This window comes from Sprattus sprattus, assembly GCF_963457725.1.
Source record: "Sprattus sprattus genome assembly, chromosome: 11".
Classification (NCBI taxonomy): domain Eukaryota; kingdom Metazoa; phylum Chordata; class Actinopteri; order Clupeiformes; family Clupeidae; genus Sprattus; species Sprattus sprattus.
In genome coordinates this window covers 5,881,556-5,906,227 of record NC_137909.1, presented here as the reverse complement: position 1 = coordinate 5,906,227, position 24,672 = coordinate 5,881,556, and the positions used below count along the sequence as shown (strand labels likewise).

Below are 24,672 nucleotides of genomic sequence, written 5' to 3'. Positions count from 1 at the left end.
CATACAAGACCACTGATAATCTCCCTCGATCTGGGGCTCTACGCAAGATCTCACCCCGTGGGGCCAAAATGATCACAAGAACAGTGAACAAAAATCCCAGAACCACACAGGGGGACCTAGTGAATGACCTGCAGAGAGCTGGGACCAAAGTAACGAAGGCTACCATCAGTAACACACTACGCAGCCAGGGACTCAAATCCTGCAGTGCCAGACGTGTCCCCCTGCTTAAGCCAGTACATGTCCAGGCCCGTCTGAAGTTTGCTAGAGAGCATTTGGATGATCCAGAAGAGGATTGGGAGAATGTCATATGGTCAGATGAAACCAAAATAGAACTTTTTGGTAAAAACTCAACTCGTCCTGTTTGGAGGAGAAAGAATGCCGAGTTGCATCCACAGAACACCATACCTACTGTGAAGCATGGGGGTGGAAACATCATGCTTTTGGGCTGTTTTTCCGCAAGGGAGCCAGGATGACTGATCCGTGTAAAGGAAAGAATGAATGGGGCCATGTATCGTGAGATTTTGAGTGAAAACATCCTTCCATCAGCAAGGGCATTGAAGATGAAACGTGGCTTGGTCTTTCAGCATGACAATGATCCCAAACAAACCGCCCCGGCAACGAAGGAGTGGCTTCGTAAGAAGCATTTCAAGGTCCTGGAGTGGCCTAGCCAGTCTCCAGATCTCAACCCCATAGAAAATCTGTGGAGGGAGTTGAAAGTCTGTGTTGCCCACGGACAGCCCCAAAACATCACTGCTCTAGAGAAGATCTGCATGGAGGAATGGGCCAAGATACCAGCAACAGTGTCTGAAAAGCTTGTGAAGACTTACAGAAAATGTTTGACCTCTGTCATTTCCAACAAAGGGTATATAACCAAGTATTGAGAAGAACTTTTGTTATTGACCAAATACTTATTTTCCACCATCATTTGCAAATAAATTCTTTAAAAATCAGACAATGTGATTTTCTGGATTTTTTTTCTCATTTTGTCTCTCATAGTTGAGGTATAACTATGATGAAAATTACAGGCCTCTCTCATCTTTTTAAGTGGGAGAACTTGCACAATTGGTGGTTGACTAAATACTTTTTTGCCCCACTGTATGTCGAAGTGCTCGAAAAATTACCAAATTTGCCAGGGACATCAAGCCTGTAACCGTCCATCTTCGGTAGAGTTTTTGTCCATGGATGGAGCAAAATGGCTCTGTAGCGCCCTCTAGAACATTGCAAAAAACCCTGCGCATTGGGCTTATTTTGGCGTAGCTTGACGGAATTCGGTACACGTCTTCATCATGCTTGGACGCACTAAAAAGTCTCTTGACGCCATGGTGGCAGGTCCACAGGAAGCCGGCCATTTTGAGTGGAAGATGCGTTTTGACGGCGTTTGCACACCTCGCATCTGATCAAACTCCTCCTTGAAATGTGGTCAGGTTACTCTTCAGCCATGGGCGACTAAAAGTAATATAAGATTTTCTCATTAGTCGGAAGGTGTGGGCGTGGCAGACCCTCAAACTTTGCCAACTTGCCGGTGCTTGCCACAAAACACAAAGTCTCTTATAACTCTTGCGTACATTGTTTGATCCAGAGAAAATGTCTTAGGGTGGATGCTGGATCCAGCCCGAACACGTACATATGCCTGACTGATATCACCTTTAGCGCCACCTGTTGGTGGTTGGAAACTTCACTTTGTTTCCACACCTCTTTATTTGACCTGTTTTAAGAAACTACATTGCAAGAAAAATATACCAAAACAATCCACAAAAAAGTAGTACACAAAACATTACATAACCAAATCATCAAAATCTATCACAAATAATTCCTTTAATACATAAAAATGAAACCAATTTACACACACAAAACACATAAAAACACACAAACACACTGACAACCATGACTCATTCTGTGCCAAAACCTACTGAACAGTTCGGCGGTCATATTTTGTAACGCTTTGCGTTACGTCTAGTTTTAGAAATGATTGGGTACTTTTCAGTTCAGTTTTGGATATAAAATAAAAATAAATCTTTGTTCACGATTAATTATGTGTTTTTATTTGCTTAATAATCCAATGCCACAACTTCCCCACTTATGGGACAAGTTGTCACAAGTGCACCCCCTCAAATTAATGCATAATTATTTTGCAATTAAATATTATGACATTGTGTCACATGCCCCACTCAGCCCTACACATACATGCAGTCTTGGAATTTAAAAAAGAAATGAAGCTGCTGTTAAAGTACAAGTTTTGCTTTTTTTAACAGCAATCTTTAATAACACAGATGGGTTTATTTACCGAGCTGGTTTCAGATCATGTTCTGTGGATTGTCAGTAAAGTGAACTGTAGGTGGCAACATTGTCCATGAAATGGATGCTGTGGCTGTAACTGTAACTACATGACACGTTTGCCCAGCCAGTTTCCCCAAAGCAGCACTAGCATCAACGCAAAAAATTGTCACCGAGTCAGATTATATGTTCAATGTATATGTTTTAAAGGTTTGGAAAATTAATCTGATAACCACTTATAGCCTATAAAATGTTGGAAGTCCTTTTATTGAGATCAGATATGTATATGGCAAAGTTTTTAAGAAATCAGAAATCCCTTTGACAAAAATAATCAATAAAGATGCAAAAGGGTACAGTGTATGGAAAGCTTTTGTACATACTGAATAAATATGTCAAAGTACTTCACAAATTTGTATCAGTATAGTGTTTTTTAATGTTCACTGACACCCACTCAATCTCCTGCCACGGAGTGGTTCAGATGGTGTTAATAGAGAAAACACTGTAATGCTATTTGGTGAGGACTATTGGACAGAATGTCATCGAAACATTTCTATCACTAAACCACTGCAAAGAAGCCATCAGTGGTTTCGATAAAACATAGAGGAATAACAAATGAATGACGTGAAAACTTCATCCGCTCTGCTTCACCTGGTAAACGCCATAATGTAGTTACACTCCTGTGGTTTCATACAGAATAACATCACAAAATCAAGGTATACTATGTATAAAGGCTCATTTTTTATTCCTGTTTACAGAGTATTGAATACATAAAATACAAAACCTTTACAAAACATTATTCACAAATGTACAAAACAGAAGATTATATTACATTATTTGCATATATCAAAACTTTTGTTCATAATTGCTTTATTCTTCTGTGTAACATTGAATTATTCTTTGTTTAATTTTTCTTTCTTTTTTTTTTTTTACAAAAATATGCATGTAATCGTTATCAAAAGTATTGCACTTTTCAGCCACAGTGCAGCTCAGATTGCCATCACCATTCAGACACCTTATATTCACCTGATTGAAAACAAGATGTGGAATATAGATCAACTCCAGGAAATGCACAGATAATTACATGGCACTTTTGACATTTTGTCTCAAATCTATTTTCCTCTTTGGTACCTTTTAAAACACTGTTGAGTCTCTGAGCACCATCCTCTGACAGATAGACATTAAATGTACCTGAAATTAATGGCTTGCAAAATAATATAAAAATAGATTTATTAGACAGTAGGTTGAACAGTGTGTATTTGTAAATACAAATGGAATGTCTCTGAAGGCCTCTGTTTTACATATATAATTCTGTCTGTTTTTCAACATCCCTGATATTCATATATTTCCAGTCATACTTTGGCACCTGGTCCTCCAAGTTTTGTCAATGTTGTGAAAGAGTTGAATTCCAGTTCCATCCCCAGGAACAGAGGAAAACATGAAAGGTCTCCAAGTATAACCAGCCATTGGAAGACAACAAAACACCATAAAAATACATCTGCAAGCCCTAATGGGCTACTATTAGCCGTGGACAACACAGCTTGTCATACAATTTCAGTGAGCATCTGAAAGGCAATGCATGTCTTAGGAGCCACATGAGCTCGTTGTGATTTCAGTTTGGGGGTTTCCAGTGAGCTCATAAATGTCTTTTCATGTGCAGTGCGAGGTGGTCAGAGCGCGAGAAAGCCCTGTCACATTTCTGACACTGAAAGGGTCGGTGGCCCGTATGCTTTCTGTAGTGTCGTGTGAGTTCATCAGAGCGGGCAAACTTCCAGCCACAGCCCTCCCAGTCGCAATGATAAGGCTTCTCTCCTAAAAGACCAGAGAACAAATCAATTAGAGGAGAATTACAACACATTTTCATCACCACTCCTCACGACCACACAGACACAAAAGGCAATGTACACACAAATATCCAGTCTCTGAGTTTGAAAGAGTAGGCCACTCAGGCTTGCGGTTTTATTTGCACAGGGATCAATATCAACCTGGTGTTTAAATAGCAGTTTGTGACAACTGCCAGATGGGCTCCTCACTCCTCAAGCATTTTCACTAGAATGAAGCAATAGACTACTTAACTGCCCACAGTGCCACAGCCACGCCACTGTGATGAAGGGGGTCATTGCTATTGTAAGGTGTACGTATGCACATTACATGATCAAACAATATGTGACTCCATTTTGTTATTTTTAGTAAATCTGAATAATTGCCTTAAAAAACCCAACAGACTATGAGAGAGCTTTTGAAACTTTCTTGGTGTTATGATGTTAGTGAATATGTATCCATTTATTTCATGGCCACCATTACTTTCAACGTATTAATCAATATTTGTATGGGCATATTTATAAACATATTTGATTCTCCACCATTACTTTCAATGTATTAATCAATATTTGTATGGGCATATTTATAAACATATTTGATTCTCCAAACGGACCAACGGACAGTGACGCATACCAGTATGTGTTCGGTGATGTGCCTTCAGATGTGAGCTTTTTGTGTAGGTTTTACCACAGCCTGCGTAGTCACAGGTGTGTGTGGCGATCCTTTTCCTGGGCCAGGAGCGTCGGCCACGTTTGGGCTTAGGCTCTTCAGGCAAGCATTCGGCTGGAGACATGAGCTCTGTGGGGGGAGAGAGAGTGAGGTGAGGTGAGGTGAGTCGAGCGTGCCCTCTGAAACACGTTTAAGTGCAAACGGGGCACTTTGACTGAACTGACCTTGATACTGTAGGGATGGAGGCTGGGGAAAAGGAGTGAAGCCGGATGAGGGGTGGTATCCCTGGGACAGAGGCACCTGTGGTCGTCCTAAGACCTGAGTGGAGGGGTGGTGGTCGTCTGGGGAGAGGGAAGAAGAAGAGCTTCTGTTGGCCAAGGGGTGCCCTCCAGGGAATGCATGGGAGTCAAGTCCAGGGGCCCGTTGGCTGGCCCCATGTCTAGAGCTGACCCCTAGGTGGATGTCAACGGGCCGTGAGATGGTGCATGTGCTGGGGCTCTCCTGCTTAATTCGATGGCAAACGAAGGCCAGGGATGAGTCAGACACGCTAGCGGCTTTGCTGACATTGACATTCTGATTATAGTCTCCCATATCCATCGTAGTTTTCACCACAAACTTCCCATGGATGCTGGGGGTAGGCTGCAGATAAGCTGGGTCTAGTTCTGGCCTCATGAGCTCTGCCACAAAGCCCCCAGAGGGAGAGACATCAGTGATATCTGGAATGTACAGCATATCGCTAGTATTGCCCCCGGGAGAGGGGAGCTGGTAGGAACTATATCCAGGAGAAGATGACATAGTTCTAGAAGCACTCGTCATGGCCTCCTGCTGCTGTTGCTGCTGCTGCTGTTGTTGCTGCTGCTGCTGTTGGAGCATAGTGTTTGACAGGATGAAGTCATAATCCAGCAGGTCTAGGTCTTCTGGCTCTATCTTAGCCATTCTGAAAGGGATTTCCTGATCAGGGTTGATCCCACCTGTTGGCCAGCTCGGTCTCTTTAAGTGGGACAGCTCCTCTTTCCAGCGCTGATCAGAGAGGGGAGAAATACAGCCCGGATCAGGAAACACAGTCACTGCAGAAAACAGCTATGAGACTTTGTGTACCACCATCTCAGTCTCAGTGTACATGTAGCCTTAGCTAACGGCATCATGTCAAAACTGCAATCTAGGAATGTGTAAAACCCTACATTAAAACAAGAAATTATTATCTGACTTGACTTAAAGTCATCAGAAGAATGTGATATGTTGGCTTCAACAAAACTATTTGCAGGCCATGTTTATATTCTGATACCGTCAGTTACAAGTGGATAGCCTCCAACTCCATCAGTACAATATAGAATAAAGTCAATTTAGACCTCGTCGAGACAAAAGACCCTCCGATTTCTATTGTCAGGCCAAACTGAACGAAGTAGAGCAGTGCATGGTGCACGCCCCTACAGCGGTAGTTGAGTGCGGCAATGTTTCTACAAGAATAACTATAGGCTATGACATAACCGCTCCAGCAATGGAGTTTCCATAGATCGGGCATGAATCGTAACATTATTTGGGCTCAGGGAAAACCTCAGACACTAAATGTTTAGATTATGTTTTTCAAACAGAGCTTGATCATACTCACTATATTGGCCGGTCCCGCTGGTTTGTTCTTGACAGCGGCACCGCTGGCAAATGTGGATATGGATGGCAAAAGCGTCCCGCTCAGTGCCATATCTAAATCATTGGGTGGTTGCCTGCAAGAGCACAAGAGATGGTCAATGTTTGTCAACGATGTTGATGTAGGTTATTAGCCTGTTCTTCAATGAAGAGTTAATTTCAGAAGTCAAGGACACCGACGACTATAAACACAGCAGGAAATAATAGCTTCACACAAACACACCTCATAAATGAAAACCTATTTTCTTTCCAGTACGATTTTCGAAAAGAATGAAGGCGGTAAGGATAGATAATATGGCTCCAGTCTTGACTCTTCGTGTCCTGTCGTTTTACTAAACTTAAGTCCGAGCCATGCTTGCTTGTAGCGTAAACTGTCGAGCATCCGATTGTCGAGTTTAGCTAAGTGAGAATGGGAGTCGCTCAGGAGAGAGGCGACACCCGGGGATTCCCTCCTCTCTCTTTCAGTGTTGCGGCCATGCACCGGCGTGTGCGGCAGAATGAAGAAGTGTCATACCGCTCTGGCTGGCTGCTCTCCCTACTTTAAATCATTGGAAGACACGCCTCTTGTTGCGCAGCAACAGCAGAGAGTTAAAAAGAGGGCGCACTGGTGACGTCACAGCTGTTTGTTTGTATCTGCAGAACGATGGCAACAGAGACCCCGCGCATACGCCGCACGATTCTTTTTTTTCCTGCTCTAAGTATGAGAACCTGGTCCCTTTAGTCATCAAGCAAACAATGAAGAACATCGTAGTTGTTGGAATGAATTCATAGCTTCATAATGTTTGCCTTATTACACTTTTCTTTTCAAAGGAAACTATCCTTTGAAACATTTTGTAAATTAGACATTTTGTGTCTAATTATCTGTTGGGCAACAAGTTCGTACAGCCTACCCTACATTAAGGCCTTATAATGGTAGGATATGCTAGCAAGAGTTGTCTGTCAGGGTTTTTTGTTTTTAAGCTAGTAAAAAATGAATAATAATTGCAGAGCTTCTGCACCATGCAAATACATGGCATACTACCGTATGCTGTCAGTTTACTTGATTTTATTTTAAGCGTTCTGGTAGGTTAGTAGGCTAACTTTGGAAATGACATGTCCTTTTGTTTACATTATGAAGTAGTTTCTTTACCTTCTTCAGGTCATGTGTGTCACCAAGTGAATCAGTAGTGTAGCTAAAAAACGAACTAGTGATGACAACTGAAGGAGGTGGTTAGACTGCTTTTGATCAGGACAGTAATATTCCACACTCAGTTGATCCCTAACAAAAAAAAAATCAATGTTTGATGTTCTTTTAGTTTGCCTGTGTATTCCTTCTTTTCCAGTGAACACTAAAAAAAGGAGACCATATTTCTTGGAGTTCTTGCTTTTTTACTAATTAGAGCTGCTTGGTTTGTAGAATTGAAGTAATGAGTAATGACTAACACAAACATGCAATGCTTGCTTAAAAAATATAGAAAGTGTACCAGATTAAACATTTTTTAAATAGAATAAGCGTTTGCTGCATTTTATGCTATCTCTCTTTCTTCCTTATTCCCTGGGGTCATCCACAATGCATCTAACACCCGATGTCAGGAGTCTGTGATATAACTATTCTCAGCACCTGCACCTCTTGCACCAGGACCCCTGACACCAGTTTTGAGAATTCTTTTGAAGAAGGTGAAGAAAACGAGTCTGTAAAGAACTTGTCCTAACTTTTTTGTGTGGCCTTGTCTGGTCCACTTCAACACATGTGCACAGCTGGTATTGTGGGTGTGAATAGGATGTCATAGTGGTTGCTAGGGTGTTGTCATGCATATTTCTAATAACTAGTGAAAACCTTGACACTTTTCATCAGCTTTTTTTAACGACCATGGCATGGCTGTTTTGTGGTAATTAAGGAGGGTTGTACAATATTTGCAGAGAGATTGTGCCCAGTACAAACTCATCCCAAAGTCAGTGGAGGCAGCTTAGAAGCCCTGTATCTTGAGCAAACACACTTTTGTCCATGATCCTGTTGCATCAGGATCTTGTCCGTTAGGTATGTCAACAAATGAGTCTTGGTTTACCTCCAGTGTGGATTTCACATGTTCCTGTCTCAGAGAAACGATAGTGTCATTTGCACACACACAAATTAACATACTGAGAGAGAGATATGCTACTATATAAAGTCAAAGCCAAAGTACCTTTATTGTCAATTCCTTCACATGTCAAGACATACAAAGAAATTGATAGGATGTTTCCCACTCTCCCACGGTGAAACATATAAAGGTGCACAGGCACAATGGATAAGACAAGACATTCCCTCATACTAAATATACACAACAGATCACAGATTGACACATTATGACACATCCTTATTCTTTGATTCTAGCATTCTGTTTTCAATTGTTCGTTTCTGTGGCCACCTGCCAGTTGCTCTCAAAATTCTGTAAAATCCCTCACACTTGACTCTACTCCCTTGGTGTGAAAACTAAAGACAAGTTGTTTGAAAGGCTTTAAATGAAATCATTCCCTTTTTTGTTTTTCTGCTCCAAATATCCTCACTCTGTGCATGTGCCTATCAGGTGTAGTTTTGTTGGAGTATGACAGTGAGACGTCATCATCTGCATTACATTGTGCAAATGGATTTGGAAAACTGAAGTAATGTTATTGTTATGCTCTCAATGCTCTCAAAGTGTCACATTTTCCTACCCCACCAATAACAACTCCAATAGTTTTGGGTGATTATGCAGAAGGGTTTCTCCCTATCATCTGTTATGAGAGCCACAATTAATATCCTATCGTACCAGTTGTCATTCCTCTGTCAGTTTCATTTTCCAAAAATACCTGATCATGAAGCACTCCTACAGAAGTGGGCCAAGCTGCTATTCTCATTATTTTCCCTAACTGCAATGTATCTTCAGAGATCACTTCCACTTGTTCAGGCATGTAGAGGGACTTCTCCAGATCCACCCACTGTCTATGACCTACTGTGTGCAAAACAACGGAAAAAAACTCCTCAACATGAACATAATTGCATCATTTCTCATCCCTGAATTTACCACTCACTTTAAATATGACTCAATCCTAAATATAACTCTTAAATAATATTTAATACAAATCCGATATTACCAGCATCTCTCCTGCACAACACCTTTACCTGTCAGCTGAAAGCCCACAGGAAATCACAGCATTATATTGACCTTCAAAGGTGGGCACTTTCTCCTGGGAGGGCCACTGAATTCCAGAAGGTGACAGAATGGCTCCAGGCAGGGGTTTAGCAGTAGGCTATTCTCTGGGCTGAGCTAGTTCATCATGCTGCAGAGGTTCCAGCACGTCTCATCTAACTGTACACACCCCCACTCCACCGTCCATGATGAGGGAAGAGGGATGTACAGGATCCAAATGCTGAGGTTTCAGCGCAACTCTTTTCCAGATGTTTCGTAATTAAAAAATAGTTGACATTCTTTTCTGAAGTCCTCAGGCCTCCATAACACATTATAATTCACTGTGCTGTTTCTGAGAATCTCAGAACCACGTCTAATATAATTATATTTGGAGAGTCTATTTGTCTGTTTGTATGCGTCTTTGCCATTCTCAATCCATCTCTTTCAATCAATCATTTTGTTTCTGGGTGGTTGATAACATTACAGTGGGCATTTTAGTTGTACATTGGCAGTAATACTGACACAAATGCAAAAGAACATTTTTATTTTTGTTCAGAAAACACTTTTTGACTACATCTGTGACAAAATACTATCTCAACTATAGTCAGGTCAGTGTCAGTGGAGGGTTCCATGTTGGGTCCCAGTCCTTCAAAGTCAACCAAACCAAGACAATGAGGAACAGGTGAAAGTAAACAGACATTAGTCAAAAGAACTAATCAACTAAAAAAGAAAATGGCTTCAAATTAAGTAGCTGACATAATCTAATCAAAACACATTATTTAGTTGTCCCTTTGACAGGTACATTTTAAACGAAATGAAAGATGATGAAAATAAATGGATAGAATGTTATTCTGCTGTGCTTCTTGGTGCTCCTTTTTCAGAGGGATATGAGGGTGGCGACATACAGGGGGATGTATTTACAAAGTTCTGGCCAAGCGCAGATGGGCAGGGCTCCGCCGCTGCTTGCATCATGCCGTCCGATACGGAGAGCGAAAGTGCGAGGGAGAGGAGAGAGAAAAAGAGCGAGAGAGAGGAGAGCTCCTGCCGGGCTGCAGGCTGTCCAGCCTGTGTCTGCGCTGGGATTCCTCTGCTCCCTTTAAATATGCCAGTTATTTTTAGACAAGCACGTAAGAGGGCCCTGGGCCGGCCCACTCCGCTACAATGTTTCCCTTCAGTCAGGAGGGGAAATGGATGGGAGCCACTCTTCCTGGTCACATGATGTGACTGCCCAGTCCTAGAAATACAATGGGGGGAGAGGGTGGGGGATGGGACAGGGGTAAATGGGCTAGCGTTTAGAAAGGGGTAGCTGATGGTGGTGGAGACTTTTTGCCTCTTTTCTGCCCTACTCCCTGTCTACATATTTAACCCTATCAGCAAAGCCGCTATGCTACACCCTGCCAGCCAAGCGTGTTTTTATCAGCCAACTCAACATCAGGGACAAAACAAACATTGCAGGAAGCAGAGATTGGACCGGGTGAGGAGGAGAGGAAATGAGAGACCGGGTACGACACATGGGCAGACAGGGTCTGGTATGACGTCAGCAACCCGCCAGGATTAGAAACCTCTAAAAAGCTCGGATGGGCTCAGAGTGTTTCATTCATGGAGAGAATGTTCTCAAGTATGTGTGTGTGTGCATGCGTGTGTTTAAAAATCAGTATATGAGGAGATGGCAGGAAAAGCCTCACGTGAGCTCTGGAATGAGAGGATAATTAGAGAGTGGCTCGGGCTGCATATTTCTGTTTGATTTCGACCCGAGTCCGAGAGAGTAGTAACCGTGCCCATCCCGAACACCACACGTATTATGTTTTTTATTGTCAAACCTGACCCAGTTAATGTCAGGTGAAGCACTGAGTGTGTGTGACCTTGTCAAGCAATTGTGGTTACCATGGGTACAGCTCCTCTGTTTGCCCAGATTACACATGTGTGGGTTCCTTGTAAATGACTGTCAAAACACATAGTTTTATAGCCTATGGGCAATATCGCTTGGTAGATGATTTTCACACACCCACACACACATACACATATGTCATTAGCGGCTCTTCACAGTACAGCACAGTTGGTTAACTAAATTGCCAACCAGTAGCTTCATAAGCTATAACTAGTAACTTAGCCAAATGTCAACCACTAAGACTCCAACAAAGGTATTATAACACATAGTTAATCTAGTGTTTATCAAGGTTAGATGTAACGTTCAAACCTAAATACAAACTTGCATTTCATTACTGATTAAAGGAATCATTTACGTATAATTTGTAAAGAAATATGTGAATGTACGTCATACACAGATTTGGGGGAGAAATATCATACATCTAATAGGAAACTAATGTAATTTGGAATGTTGACTTATGAGGCCCAAAAATTTGAATACATTTAAGTCTCTTTTTAGTAGATATTACACTTGATGTTGAGGTATTTGCGTCACTTGTATCACTGTCGAACCACTGACCAGGGTAAAAGCCCAGCCGTGTGAGCCACAAGCTCTAGGTTTGCTCTGTGCACACAAAATGTTTGTGGTTTTGGGCAAAGGGGCCTCTTTCATCCATGTAGCTCTGTATGAGACCCAAGCGCTCAGAAGATGTCGTAATACAGATCTGGAGCTGTTCATTGTCTTTGTTTTTTCATGCATATTTCATTTTTTTTTGCAATTGGAGCCAAATCAATATGGAAAAGGAGCATGTGCCAATTTTCACTTATTTAACATATACCAATCACGACTGTAACTTCTAATCATATACACTTTTTTTCACTGAGAAAATGGTTTAATTAAGTCCTAATTGCAGAGCGTTCAGAGTCACAGCTCAGTGAGGAGGATATGGGCTGATGTCCAGATCGCTCTCGGCAGGATGATGAAACAGCGTGTGAATAAGAGTAACCCTCATCCAGAGCAGAACTGTGAGGCCCATAGAAATAAATAAAAGACTTAACCTTTAAAAGAAAACCTCTCCCACTCTGACAGGGAGACGTAAATGAACTTACTGTGGTATTCCCCTAAAACTACTCACTCGCAGTATTGCATAGCTAGACAGGCAGAGGGTTCAGACCCACTCATTCTTCAGACACTGGGTTGGTTTGAAATCCTTGTATGAGAATTGTGTTTGTTACAGTTCAATACTTTAAGTAAACACTTGATGTACACAAACATCAAAAGTACATTCCTTAGGCGGTACACTGTTTCTTTTTAATTTCTTCAAACCAGTAACAGATTTTCCAGGTTTCTGTTAGATGATGTAAAACTGCTTTCCTCTTCCTACTTACAATGACATATTATTATTCTTTATGTACACTATTTTGTCAGTATCTTATTTGTAGGTTATTAGGGGTAATTGTATTTGGGGGCTTTTTAAAAAATATTTAATGACCCGAATAAAATATGGCTCCCTGGTTGCCAAATTCCAACAGGTTTGTAAACCTTCATATCTTTGGTGTTTAAGTGCTGTTCCTATAAAAACAAGAATCATTTACTTTTTTCCCCTTTTCTGCTCTTTTAGCACTCAAGCTAGCTCCGGTTCCAAAATCAGACCTTTGCTCGGTAATTCCAGCTATCACGGACATTCTGAACGGCTCCAGCTCCTTGGCTCATTTCTTGCAGACGAGGTCATCTTCCCAGCATTCTGCATTGTGATTAGTAATTGTTTCTGCACTTATCTGGGGTCCTATAACTGTGATATACCGTTCATAGCGAAGTGAATATGAATGCTAATAGAGAAGGTCAAGTTGTATGCAGTCTTCTGGCTCACATTAGAAGCAGGGGGTGTAACAGTAAAAATCTACTCGCACTTTTGTCAAAAAGTCTACAAAATGAGTTGCTTTTTATAATTTAAATATAGCTTTATTATCAGCCTAAATTCTTTGTAATCATTAGTATCTTCATGAAAAGTTTAGAAAAAAACAATGATAATCAAAAATATGCTGAGAAGGTCTTATGATCCACTCGGATTTACACATTTTCTGTCAGATGAAATTAATGTGTAGATGTGTAAACAGCTGTGACCTTCTTGAATGATATCAAGTGATTGCTGGTAAGCACTGTGAACCAGAGCCTCTGTTGCTGGTCTGACTGGAGTGATGGGAGGATAGGGAGGAACTTGGTCAGGAGGGAGGATCTGTGCGAGGGCTGCTGTGACACAGAAATGCATTGTATCTCTACAAGAATATTCTAGCTATGACACATCACAAAGTAGCGTATCAGTGTTATCTCAATGGTATACTTCAAGATAACCATCATAGAGATATTTCAAGAACTATTAATTACATTGTACATCTCTATGATGTCAGCACATGAAACACACACACACATACTCTCTCTCTCTCTCTTTCACACACACACACACACACACACACACACACACACACACACACACACGCACACACACACACACACACACACACACACACACACACACACACACACACACACACACACACACACACACACACACACACACACACACACACACACACGCACACACACACGCACACACACACAAACACACACACAAACACACACATTGGTGTGGACTTAGAAAATGCGACATCGAAGACTGACAAACAACTGGAAATGTCAGAGAATGCTCAAGCAACATACTTTTACATCACATCAATGCCCAATTGGCAAATATTTGAATTTTGAAATAATGTTTGGTCTTCATCCATTTGAATTATTTGTTTTTGACATTCATTATGTGATAGGAAAGCCTGACATTCTCAGGGAAGTTGTGAGTTTTTTAAATGAATAATGAGAAAAATGGAACCTCCATTTAGACTGGTTCTTGGATTAATCTGAAATGTGAATTCCTGTCTGTCTGTCAGCCATGTTGATGGTCTGTCACAATTTGATGGATGGAGCTACACTGAAACAGGGCCTTACTTTTAGCATTGTATTGCACGATAAGAAATGTGTGCCAATCTCTTTAATCTAAAGTTATTTATTTTTCCTTTGTTGCTTTTGGTTGGTATCCGTGTTCCTCAGCTGACTGACTGTGTGCCTCTGTGATTACTCATTACTTGTATTTGAGTAAAGAAATTGTTGTTTTGTCTGATTGTTGTTTTGAGGGCTCTATTCAACATGCTTGCACAATTGTCTTAGTACAACTGAAGTTGTTAGCGCAACTCATAGTAAGAAAGACAGTTGATTTCTCGGAATCAGATTTACAGACACCATCGGACAGGAATCGGATGGTGGGAGGATTCGAAGACAGAATGTGGTCACTGAATAGTCTCCCAATCTCTGTGAGAAAACATAGGTCAAACGCTGGGTCAAACACACTTCACAGCATCTCTGCCGAGGTGTGGACAGATCATAGGAGATAGCTTATCCACATGTGCTCAGTGATGAGCTGTCCATTGCGCCTCCACAGTCTGAGTTGTACTGTATTATTCTATTCTATTAATTTCTATTATTCTACTCCTGTGAGTGAACTCTATCTGGAGCCAATAGGATGCACCAGTGTGCCACCCACGGTCCATCACCACTCTTTGTATCTGCAGTCTATGACCCATGGAGGTGAAAGCCTGACAGCATGGGCCCATATAGCTAACGGTTGGCCGGCCACTGTCAGTCAACAATAGACTAGGTTTGGGTAATCTATGAGTAGCCTGACAGAGGGCTCCTGATTTTCCTGCTAACTATTATGTAGTTTATTTATTTATTGAATCATTCCCTTTCTGCTTTTCTGAGACAACAGTTCATTGCCTCATCATTTTTATGGCCACTTGTTTCGGAACATTAGTCTTCAGTGCTGAGGTAAACCAATAAGCATTTGCCTATTGCCCACAGACCATTTGACTAGATAACACATCCACACTTTTTGTCTGTAGTGGTGATTTTAAGTAACCCAAACCCTTAATCTATGAGGAGTTCATGGATGGTGTTATGCTACATTATATAAGCTATTGTATGTATATAAAGCTAAAGGGGCGTAGCGGTACACTTCCTGTGCCTCATTCAGTGGAACTTAAAAAAAAAATGGGTGTAATGATTTATGATATCAAGATGGGGGTATCTTAATGAATTACATGTGGAAACAGCTATTTTTTTTTGCTGGTAAGAGAATGTTCCCGACACTCTGTGTGGACTCAACAATTCTGGCGAAGTGAAAGAATGAAAGGCTTCCTCTTCTTGACATTTTCTGTGTGCGTGTACTGTAGGCGTGTATGTGTGCTTATGTAGAACTTGTAAGAAAAGGAAAGGGTGCTGTTGACCTGAGAGCTATTTTGTATAGAATCAGTGTGTATGTGACAGCATAGGGTATACCATGTCACCTGGTGTCTGTGTGTGTGTGTGTGTGTGTGTGTGTGTGTGTGGGGGGGGGGGGGGGGGGGGGGTAACTCACAGGAGGCTGGGAAAGTGTCAGTGAGACTCTCCCTCCGTTCTATTTTTGGAATATCTCACCGTATGTCCTTTGTTTCCTCCACAGGTCCTAGTGCTGTGCCCAAGGCCAGCAGAAGTTCCACTACTGGAGTTAGGAATAGAATGGGATCAGGTACACGTCTTCCTTCCAACAATGAAAGGAGGCACAAGAGGACTCTGCCATGATTATTATAAAAATCCTACATGGATTGAGATCCAGTGATTGAAAAGGACAATGCCATTAACTGCGGCCTAGGTAAAGGACATAAAATATGGTATCCTTCTCAACCATAACTGTGTGGACAGTCACATACCGACTAGTCTCTGATGCGTTTTGTTTAGCCCTGCCTTTTGTCTCCTGTGACATACCCTATGTGTGCTCTCAGTGTGGTTTGTGTGTCATATCCCCCAATCTGTTGACATTGTGTAGCTGGATGTCAAACCAGTTTCTTCACTGTGCCTTTTTTTCTCCTCTAAATGGTTTTAATACCTCATCACAGCATGAATGGTGCTGCTCCCATCAGCAGTGAGTCACACAGGACACTGCGTAAGTAGCCACTGCAGACCTGAGAAAAGTATTCCATTACCAGCGAGTACCCTTGCTCTGCCAGCACGCTCATGCTAAAGAAACATAGAGAGAAAATAGTTGGAGTAGGAGGAGCTGGAGCTGGAGCTGGAGCTGGATAAGAGTACAAACAGGAAACAAAATTAAGGATAAGGGATAAAGACAGATTTCAAAGGTTAAGCCCATATTGTATGTTGTCTTCATGGAGATTGGGGCCAACAATTTTTCACTTAAAACGGGTGACATATGTCTAGTTGGGAGCTGGGTTGTGATTGGTGTAGTCCTATATTATGACATTGAGATTACAATAGAGTAGTCTCATTGTCAGAGCACAGTGGAGAGTATTGTGGTCTCACAGGACCTATGTGACTAAAGTCATCACAAGATAATGGATCATCATGAATGCAAGTGGTCACCGAAGCGATGATGATGATGTAAATAAATAAAATGAACCGTTAATCACACTAATATCACTAATTATTTCCAGTAACTCATATATAACCATCACATCATGATGTTACTTTTAAACACCTCTGCATATACCCATCTCATACGTTGTTATATATGCATAACCTTTGCTATGTCTCTTGAAATCAGCATTGTTTTAGCATACTAGTTATATTTTTGTGTATTTGTGTGTTTGAATGTGTAGATTTTACAGTGATACACACGCAACATTTCCTGTATAGTGAAAAACACTGTCAGAATAAATCTAAATACGCTCTCTCTCTCTCATATCTCTGTAACTCTCAGCTACACTAATCCTTGATTGAGTCAGAACAGACTACCGTGATCTCTGACGCTTTACATTACATTTCACTGAGGTAGCATTGAGAGGAGAACCAAAGACCTCTCAGCACATACATGATGGCACTCTACTCTGAAACACACTGTTGTCAAGAGAGTTAAAACCTTCACAGAGACTGATACAAGTGTAACACATCTTTGATTATGAAACAATTCTAGTTACCTACAAACACATATATGGCAAAAAAGTTACACAATGTAGCTTTGAGTTAGTTTTCTCTGACCAATATACAGAAAAAGTATAAAATGGTTTGTTCTTACTTCTATCTAAATGAAAGGCAGAGCTAACAAGTGCACAATTATTAGAATTTCAATGTGACAATGACAATGTCACTGTAGAAATCAAGCTATTAGCTATGTTTTGTCAAAGAAACGGCTTTGTGAGAAATAAATTGCTGTCTCTTATGGTAATAATTTGGTCTTAAGTAAGGGCTGTATTCGTTCAGTCATTAAATAAATACCAGGGCCATTGGTGGAAATGTGACTTTAGTTTTAGAACAGGCTTTCAGCATAGCAAATGAAAGTGAACACAGGCACTCAGTCCTACTTGTGGCACTAGAGCAATTTTGATGTTTATGAGTCCCCCACTCCTGCCAGCTTGGCAAAGGGTGTTTGTGTGTGTGTGTGTGTGTGAGTGTGTGTGTGTGTGTGTGTGTGTGTGTGTGTGTGTGTGTGTGTGTGTGTGTGTGTGTGTGTGTGTGTGTGTGCTCGCCTGCAATATCATAACTCCATGCCAATAGGAAATGGTGATGCTGAACACCCTCCATTACCCTTGTGCATTAGTCGCATCAGATAAGAGGATAGCATGGTAATTAGTAGGGTTCTGTGACAGAGCACCTGCCTGTCCTGTCACAGAAGCACTATTTGCCTCCACCCCCTATTTGCCCTACTTGCCCCTAGACCACTGTGTCCTGAAGACAGGAAGGTGCTGTTTAGCGTTCAGGTCCACTTCGTTAGGACACATACCTGAGTATATATTTACAGGCAATTACCACACAATTAGTGTTTGGAGAGCCCTGTGACTGCTTCCTTTATTCAAAATCTAATCCATCCCCTAAGACTTTTCTGCTTGTCTGCACAAGGCAATTTTAATATAGAAAGTAAAAGAGTTGGTGAATGTTGTGTTTTAAAATCTTACTTTTAGAAAATTGAAGAATGCTATTACTTTTTGCCTGAAAACTGATATTTTTAAATGTTTCTGTAGTCCTGCATCCCCAGCACGTTAAGTGTGGAGTGGTGAAGGTGTTACACTGGACATGACCTTGTTGTTACAGTCTAGGTTAAAGAAGGGTTAACAGCAGTGTGGAATAAGCAGCTAGTTTTGTGATCTGAATTATTCTGTATAGTGTCCACAGGTTGGGTTGAAGTATGACTTCACCTCAGGTGCCACGAGGGTTGGGGTTGGGAGTGCGAAGGGGATTATGGGATGGGTCTGTGAACACAGGATGGCTTGTGGCGTCATGATAGACGGCTGATTATGCAATGCGGGCAGGCCAGTCTGCGCGGCGGGCCTACGAGGAAGCAATGAGGACAGACAGATCTCCTCCCAGGGGGACAGGCGTGGAGACAGCATGCTCAGATCTGATTTCAGAGGAAGGAAAGGAGGAGGCTGGGGAGAAGAGTGGATAAGGCCAGCGGACCGAACCACTGGGTTTCAAGTGATGTTGGCCTGTACCACCAACTGCTGCTGCTAAGGTGGAGAAAAACACTCAAAGGCCCTTCTAATCGCTTCTATTCTGAAGCAGAACAATACACACGCCTGATCTACGTGTGTGTGTGTGTGTGTGTGTGTGTGTGTGTGTGTGTGCGCGTGCGTGCGTGTGTGTGTGTGTGTGTGTGGTTGTGTGTGTGTGTGTGTGTGTGTGTGAGGGTGTGTGTGTGTGTGTGTGTGGGGGGGGGGGGGGGGGAGGGGGGGGTTTGGTTGTGACCGAAGAAAGAAATGGAAATGACTTAACCCAAATAGAGATCGGAAACTCAATCAGTGATTTTTTTTGTCCAGTCACTTCATTCCTCAGTTTGTTCAAGGCACTTCATGTGTAGATTAAGCGCACTTCCAGGTGATTGTTCTCCACACTGTCTTCAAGCTTGTGTGCCTTAGTTGAGCTATTAAAAGACTTGTATGGCAACAGGAAGGAGCTGACCTGCCCTCACTGTGCTTCTGGAAGCAAAGATAGAGCCGCTTTTGAGAAGCTTTTCTAAACTTTTATTTCAATTTAATGTTCAGTAATGTCTACACATTCTTCAGCTTTTGTCCTGAACTGTTCCGCTTTTGACCCAGCACCAGTTTAAGCTTTATATTTCTTCCATAGTGTAGATTTAAGTAAAACCTAAACTTTCACTAACATGCTAATATCTACACAAGAGCAGCCAGGTCCTGCCATTCTACCATCCACAACCTCCCACACCCGCTTCCCAGTCATGACAGGGCACTTTATCACCACCAAACATAGACTTTCTCCTCCACCCAGAAAAGGAAACAGTGTGATGTGCCAGGGAATGTGTGTGGCTGTGTTCTGTTGAGCTCAGCAGTGACCAACGCCTCTCAGCTTTGGCCCTCAGCCCTGTAGCCACCCTCCTCACTACCTGTCTCCGCGAACAGCACTTCCTGTCACCTGACACACTCAGAACGTTTACAAAGGGATAAGAAATTGAGGGCTGTAGAAATATTAGAAAGAGTTAAGGCAGACTAATATGGAGTTAGAAAAGTTACAGAATTCGCTGGGGGACTTTCCTTTAACTGAATTGATTCATTATTTTATCTCTGTAACAAAAACTAAAAAAAGTAATTGTTCTTCCATCCATCCTGTCCAACAGTTTTCAACATGCACTGGAAGTGATTTGACTGTGTAAGCTAGCTGAAATTTAACACTAGCCTAGATAATCGACATTATGCTACATTAGCATATAAATTCAACTGGTATGAGAAGGTGTGACTTTCAACATAACTTAGTGAAAATGTTTAAAAAATAAACTCCCATATGCTTTGAAGTTACTGGGTGAAATAAACACATCTCTCTGGATTTGGTTAACCCAGCATTGTTGGTCCAATGTATCCAGCGGCTTGGTTAAAATAGCAATGTTAACCCCTTTGAATGGAAGAGGTTGATCCAACACTAGATTGTTCCTAATGACCCAACGGCAGGGTTAAAATAGCAACCGATTCTTTTGAGTTAGTCCAGTGGTTACCCAGCTGTTAGAGTGCCCTCTGTAGCTGCTCTACTTCTGTAGATGGTTTGTTGGTTGGATGATTGGCCATTCTTTCAAATATTCGTAGTTTAAGCATGTTCAATCACTTATGACAAGGGGTTTTACAAGATAGATAAACACGTTATTTTCGCACTTGGTGAGCAGCTACCAGACGCCATTGAAACATGGATTCCTCTTTGTGTAATCAGTTGTGCAGATGTTATGGGGTAGTAGTCCACATTTCTGGACACTGCTACGCAGTGTGGTCACATTCAACCGTGTCCTTGAATTTACAATAATGTGATTGGCTGACATGTATGATCAAGCGGATATGCACATTTGTTAGCCTTTAAAATAAATGTCACAGCCTTTATATTTGTGAATCTCGTGAAATGTGTACGTCAATCACAAAATACATTTGCGAATTTGCCAATTTCTTTGTGAATTTTGACTTTGTGACTCCATAGACTAAGCCCTTGCAACTCTATCACACATGTACACCCCAATCACTATGTGATGCAATTTGTTATGGCTGAACTTTCCCACCAAGTCTTTCCTGAATACTATGTTTTCTCACTTGCAAATGTTAATCCCTATGTGCACATTACTATTTCTTGCTGAAGGAGGAGGAAAAATCCAGCTAGTTAGAAGGATACAGAAAATTACAGACACCTTTGAGGTATTTGTGTTCCACAGTACAAATAATAATAAAAATGAACAATAACAACAACAACAACAATAATAATAATAACACTCCCTTGACTGAATAGAACATTCTACTACTATTAGAGACATGTCCATTAATACATTTAACAGTACATGGGGTCTGAACTTCAGTCCCAAAGCATGGCAAGTTTTCCACGAATAAAGTTTTCCACGAATTCCTTCACATGTACTCTCTGATTGGTTCAAGGCTGATGCACTTGCTGCAAATTAGTTACATTATTTAATTGATCTGACATCATCAGTCAGGCTTATCCTGTAAAATTCCCATGGATATGTCAAAAGCTCCCTTCAAGAAACATGTTTGATGTGTTTACACTTCTTTGTTTGCTTTCAAGTTTCTACTACACTTTCAGGTGAAACTGAGTGCCACTCCACTCTAACTCTAACCGGAGAACTTGTGATCCCTCCATATCATGGCAGTACACCATTAATCTATCTACTTGCTTCACTGTTCCCTTTATGTGAAAAAGAGAGAACCCTCCAATCACATGGTATGTCAGTCTGCCATTTGTTTTTAACTGAATGCAAAACCACTGGCTTATAAATGTAAATTACAAGTCTATAAAATAACCTCAGGAGTTTGTGGGACTACATTTGGAGTTCTGTGACGCCATCCAAAAGTGCCTAATTATGTCACTAGCATGGCAGTCAACCAACTCAAAAATATGAATAAACATATGCAGAGGAGCTATACCTAACTGGTATTTAAGATTCAAGTTAAGCAGAAGCTTTTCTCTAAATTGAACATAATAATTATTATTATTACAATAGTAATGATATTAATACTTTTGCACAATAAACTGCACTGTCACTTTAAACCAAACTGCCACTCTAAACCAAACTGCCACTCTAAACTGACCTAAACCACCCATTGCAATCCACCACACCTACCTACTGCACAACTACTACTACTAGAACCACTGCTACTACTACCAATGTGCGCTTGTTTGTGTTGTGTTTGTGAAAATAATGCTTAATGTATACAGTGGTATGTGTTCATAAATGTGTGTGTGCGTGTGTGTGTATGTGTGTGTGTGTGTAGTGTAGTTTTTTTGTTTATTGTAGAGTCCTAATGAAGTATTCTTCTTTAACTGCTTAGTACTTTTAGGATATTTATTGTGCATTTTTAGTTCTAGGCTATGTGGTACTGTGGCTATTTCGTTTCTGATGTATGTATGATACATGGATATCACAATGAAAGCAGACTTGATGATAATAATAATAATAATAATAATACTAATAGTAATACAAATAATAATACAACATAAGAAATTACAAATATATAATAATAATAATAATAACTAGAATGCGTTTCGTGAACTAACTGCGAGAGTGTGCTTGCTCTGCAGTGCAGTGGCCGAGTGCGCATATGTTGTTGAGGGGCCTCACAGACTGATATCTGAGAACAAAATCTGTATAGTACTGTGTTTTCTGTGTTCAGTACAACGTTGAATGCAGGTTGTAGGATGAATCTGCCAGCCTTCCAGTGTAACCGTCTGCAGTGACACTGAATACACCTTTTTGTTTTCAACCAATATACAGCCGCGGAAAAAATTAAGAGACCACTTCAAAATTATCAGTTTCTCTGGTTTTACTATTTATTGGTATGTGTTAAAGTAAAATGTACATTTTTGTTTTATTCTATAACCTACTGGCAACATTCCTACCAAATTTCAAATAAAAATATTGTCATTTAGATCATTTATTTGCAGAAAAATGACAATTGGTCAAAATAGCAAAAAAGATGCAGTGTCTTCAGATCTCGAATAATGCAAAGAAAACAAGCTCATATTCATTTTTAAACTACACAATACTAATGCTTTAACTTAGGAAGAGTTCAGAAATCAATATTTGGTGGAATAACCTTGATTTAAAATCACAACTTTCATGTGTCTTGGCATGCTCTCCACCAGTCTTTCACATTGCCGTTGGGTGACTTTATGCTACTCCTGGCGCAAGAATTCAAGCAGCTCGGCTTCTTTTCATGGCTTGTGACCATCCATCTTCCTCTTGATCACATTTCAGAGGTTTTTTATGGGATTCAGGTCTCGAAATTGGGCTGGCCATGACAGGGTCCTGATCTGGTGGTACTCCATCCACACCTTTACTGGCCTGGCTGGGTGGCATGGAGCATTGCCCTGCTGGAAAAAACACTTCTCAGAGTTGGGGAACATTGTCAGGGCAAAAGGAAGCAAGTTTTTCTTCCGGGACAACGTTGTACTTTGCCTGGCTGAGGTTTGTAAAAGACCATAAGGATTGAACCAAAGCGGACTGGAGGGTCGTCTTGTTCGTCTTCTCTGATGAGCCCAATTTCACAGTAGGTGCAAGACTCTGTGGCTTGTAGGCCTCTCCAGGTCTCCGTCTAACCATGAGACGACCATGTGTTGGGCAAAGCTGAAAATTGGACTCATCAGAGAAGACGAACTAGAAGACCCTCCAGTCCGCTTTGGTTCAATCCTTATGGTCTTTTACAAACCTCAGCCAGGCAAAGTACAACGTTGTCCCGGAAGAAAAACTTGCTTCCTTTTGCTCTGACAATGTTCCCCAACTCTGAGAAGTGTTTTTTCCAGCAGGGCAATGCTCCATGCCACCCAGCCAGGCCAGTAAAGGTGTGGATGGAGTACCACCAGATCAGGACCCTGTCATGGCCAGCCCAATTTCGAGACCTGAATCCCATAAAAAACCTCTGAAATGTGATCAAGAGGAAGATGGATGGTCACAAGCCATGAAAAGAAGCCGAGCTGCTTGAATTCTTGCGCCAGGAGTAGCATAAAGTCACCCAACGGCAATGTGAAAGACTGGTGGCGAGCATGCTAAGACACATGAAAGTTGTGATTTTAAATCAAGGTTATTCCACCAAATATTGATTTCTGAACTCTTCCTAAGTTAAAGCATTAGTATTGTGTAGTTTAAAAATGAATATGAGCTTGTTTTCTTTGCATTATTCGAGATCTGAAGACACTGCATCTTTTTTGCTATTTTGACCAATTGTCATTTTTCTGCAAATAAATGATCTAAATGACAATATTTTTATTTGAAATTTGGTAGGAATGTTGCCAGTAGGTTATAGAATAAAACAAAAATGTACATTTTACTTTAACACATACCAATAAATAGTAAAACCAGAGAAACTGATACTTTTGAAGTGGTCTCTTAATTTTTTCCGCGGCTGTATTTTAGCAAGCAACCAAGCTCAACCATTATATTTTAGCTCCACTGACGTTTAGACATATGAGGGTATCTTTGTTGCTCTGTTTTTGTTTGTTTGTTTGCTTGTTTATTGTGAAAGGGTCTAGTGTGTTACATTTAGCTTGGAGAAGTCTTAAAATAGGCTCCAAGTGACATTATCTCTTATGGGGTGTAATTATTCCTCCAAAGGTCGTGTTAATCAATGAGTGCACCTGAATTGTGCGGTATTTGTTGAGGGAGACTTGGGCTTGTTTTGATTTTGTATTGGTTGTGGATGCAATAAATCTTGTCTGTGCTTCAAATGTAAATATATTTATTGT

At 41.1% G+C, this 24,672-nt stretch overlaps 1 protein-coding gene across 1 annotated transcript; it reads right to left on the bottom strand.

Annotated features, from left to right (window-relative positions):
• Positions 1–3,155: 3,155 nt before the first annotated feature.
• On the bottom strand, positions 3,156–6,734 carry klf4 (Kruppel like factor 4). The gene is made up of 5 exons (XM_080847286.1): positions 6,629–6,734; positions 6,371–6,482; positions 4,986–5,781; positions 4,726–4,890; positions 3,156–4,083 (listed from the first exon to the last, which is right to left on the bottom strand). Exons 1-5 carry the CDS (start codon positions 6,631–6,633, stop codon positions 3,908–3,910), a joined length of 1,254 nt encoding a protein of 417 aa, XP_080703412.1. The 5' UTR covers positions 6,634–6,734; the 3' UTR covers positions 3,156–3,907.
• Between the last annotated feature and the right edge of the window lie 17,938 nt (positions 6,735–24,672).

What these genes read in the sequence shown, in the direction of transcription:
- klf4 (XM_080847286.1), bottom strand. An exon ending in TCCATCCCTACAGTATCAAG is followed by an intron (nt 4,891 to 4,985) that starts GTCAGTTCAGTC and finishes CTCCCCCCACAG; the next exon opens with AGCTCATGTCTCCAGCCGAA. An exon ending in ACATCACCGAACACATACTG is followed by an intron (nt 4,084 to 4,725) that starts GTATGCGTCACT and finishes CTGGTCTTTTAG; the next exon opens with GAGAGAAGCCTTATCATTGC.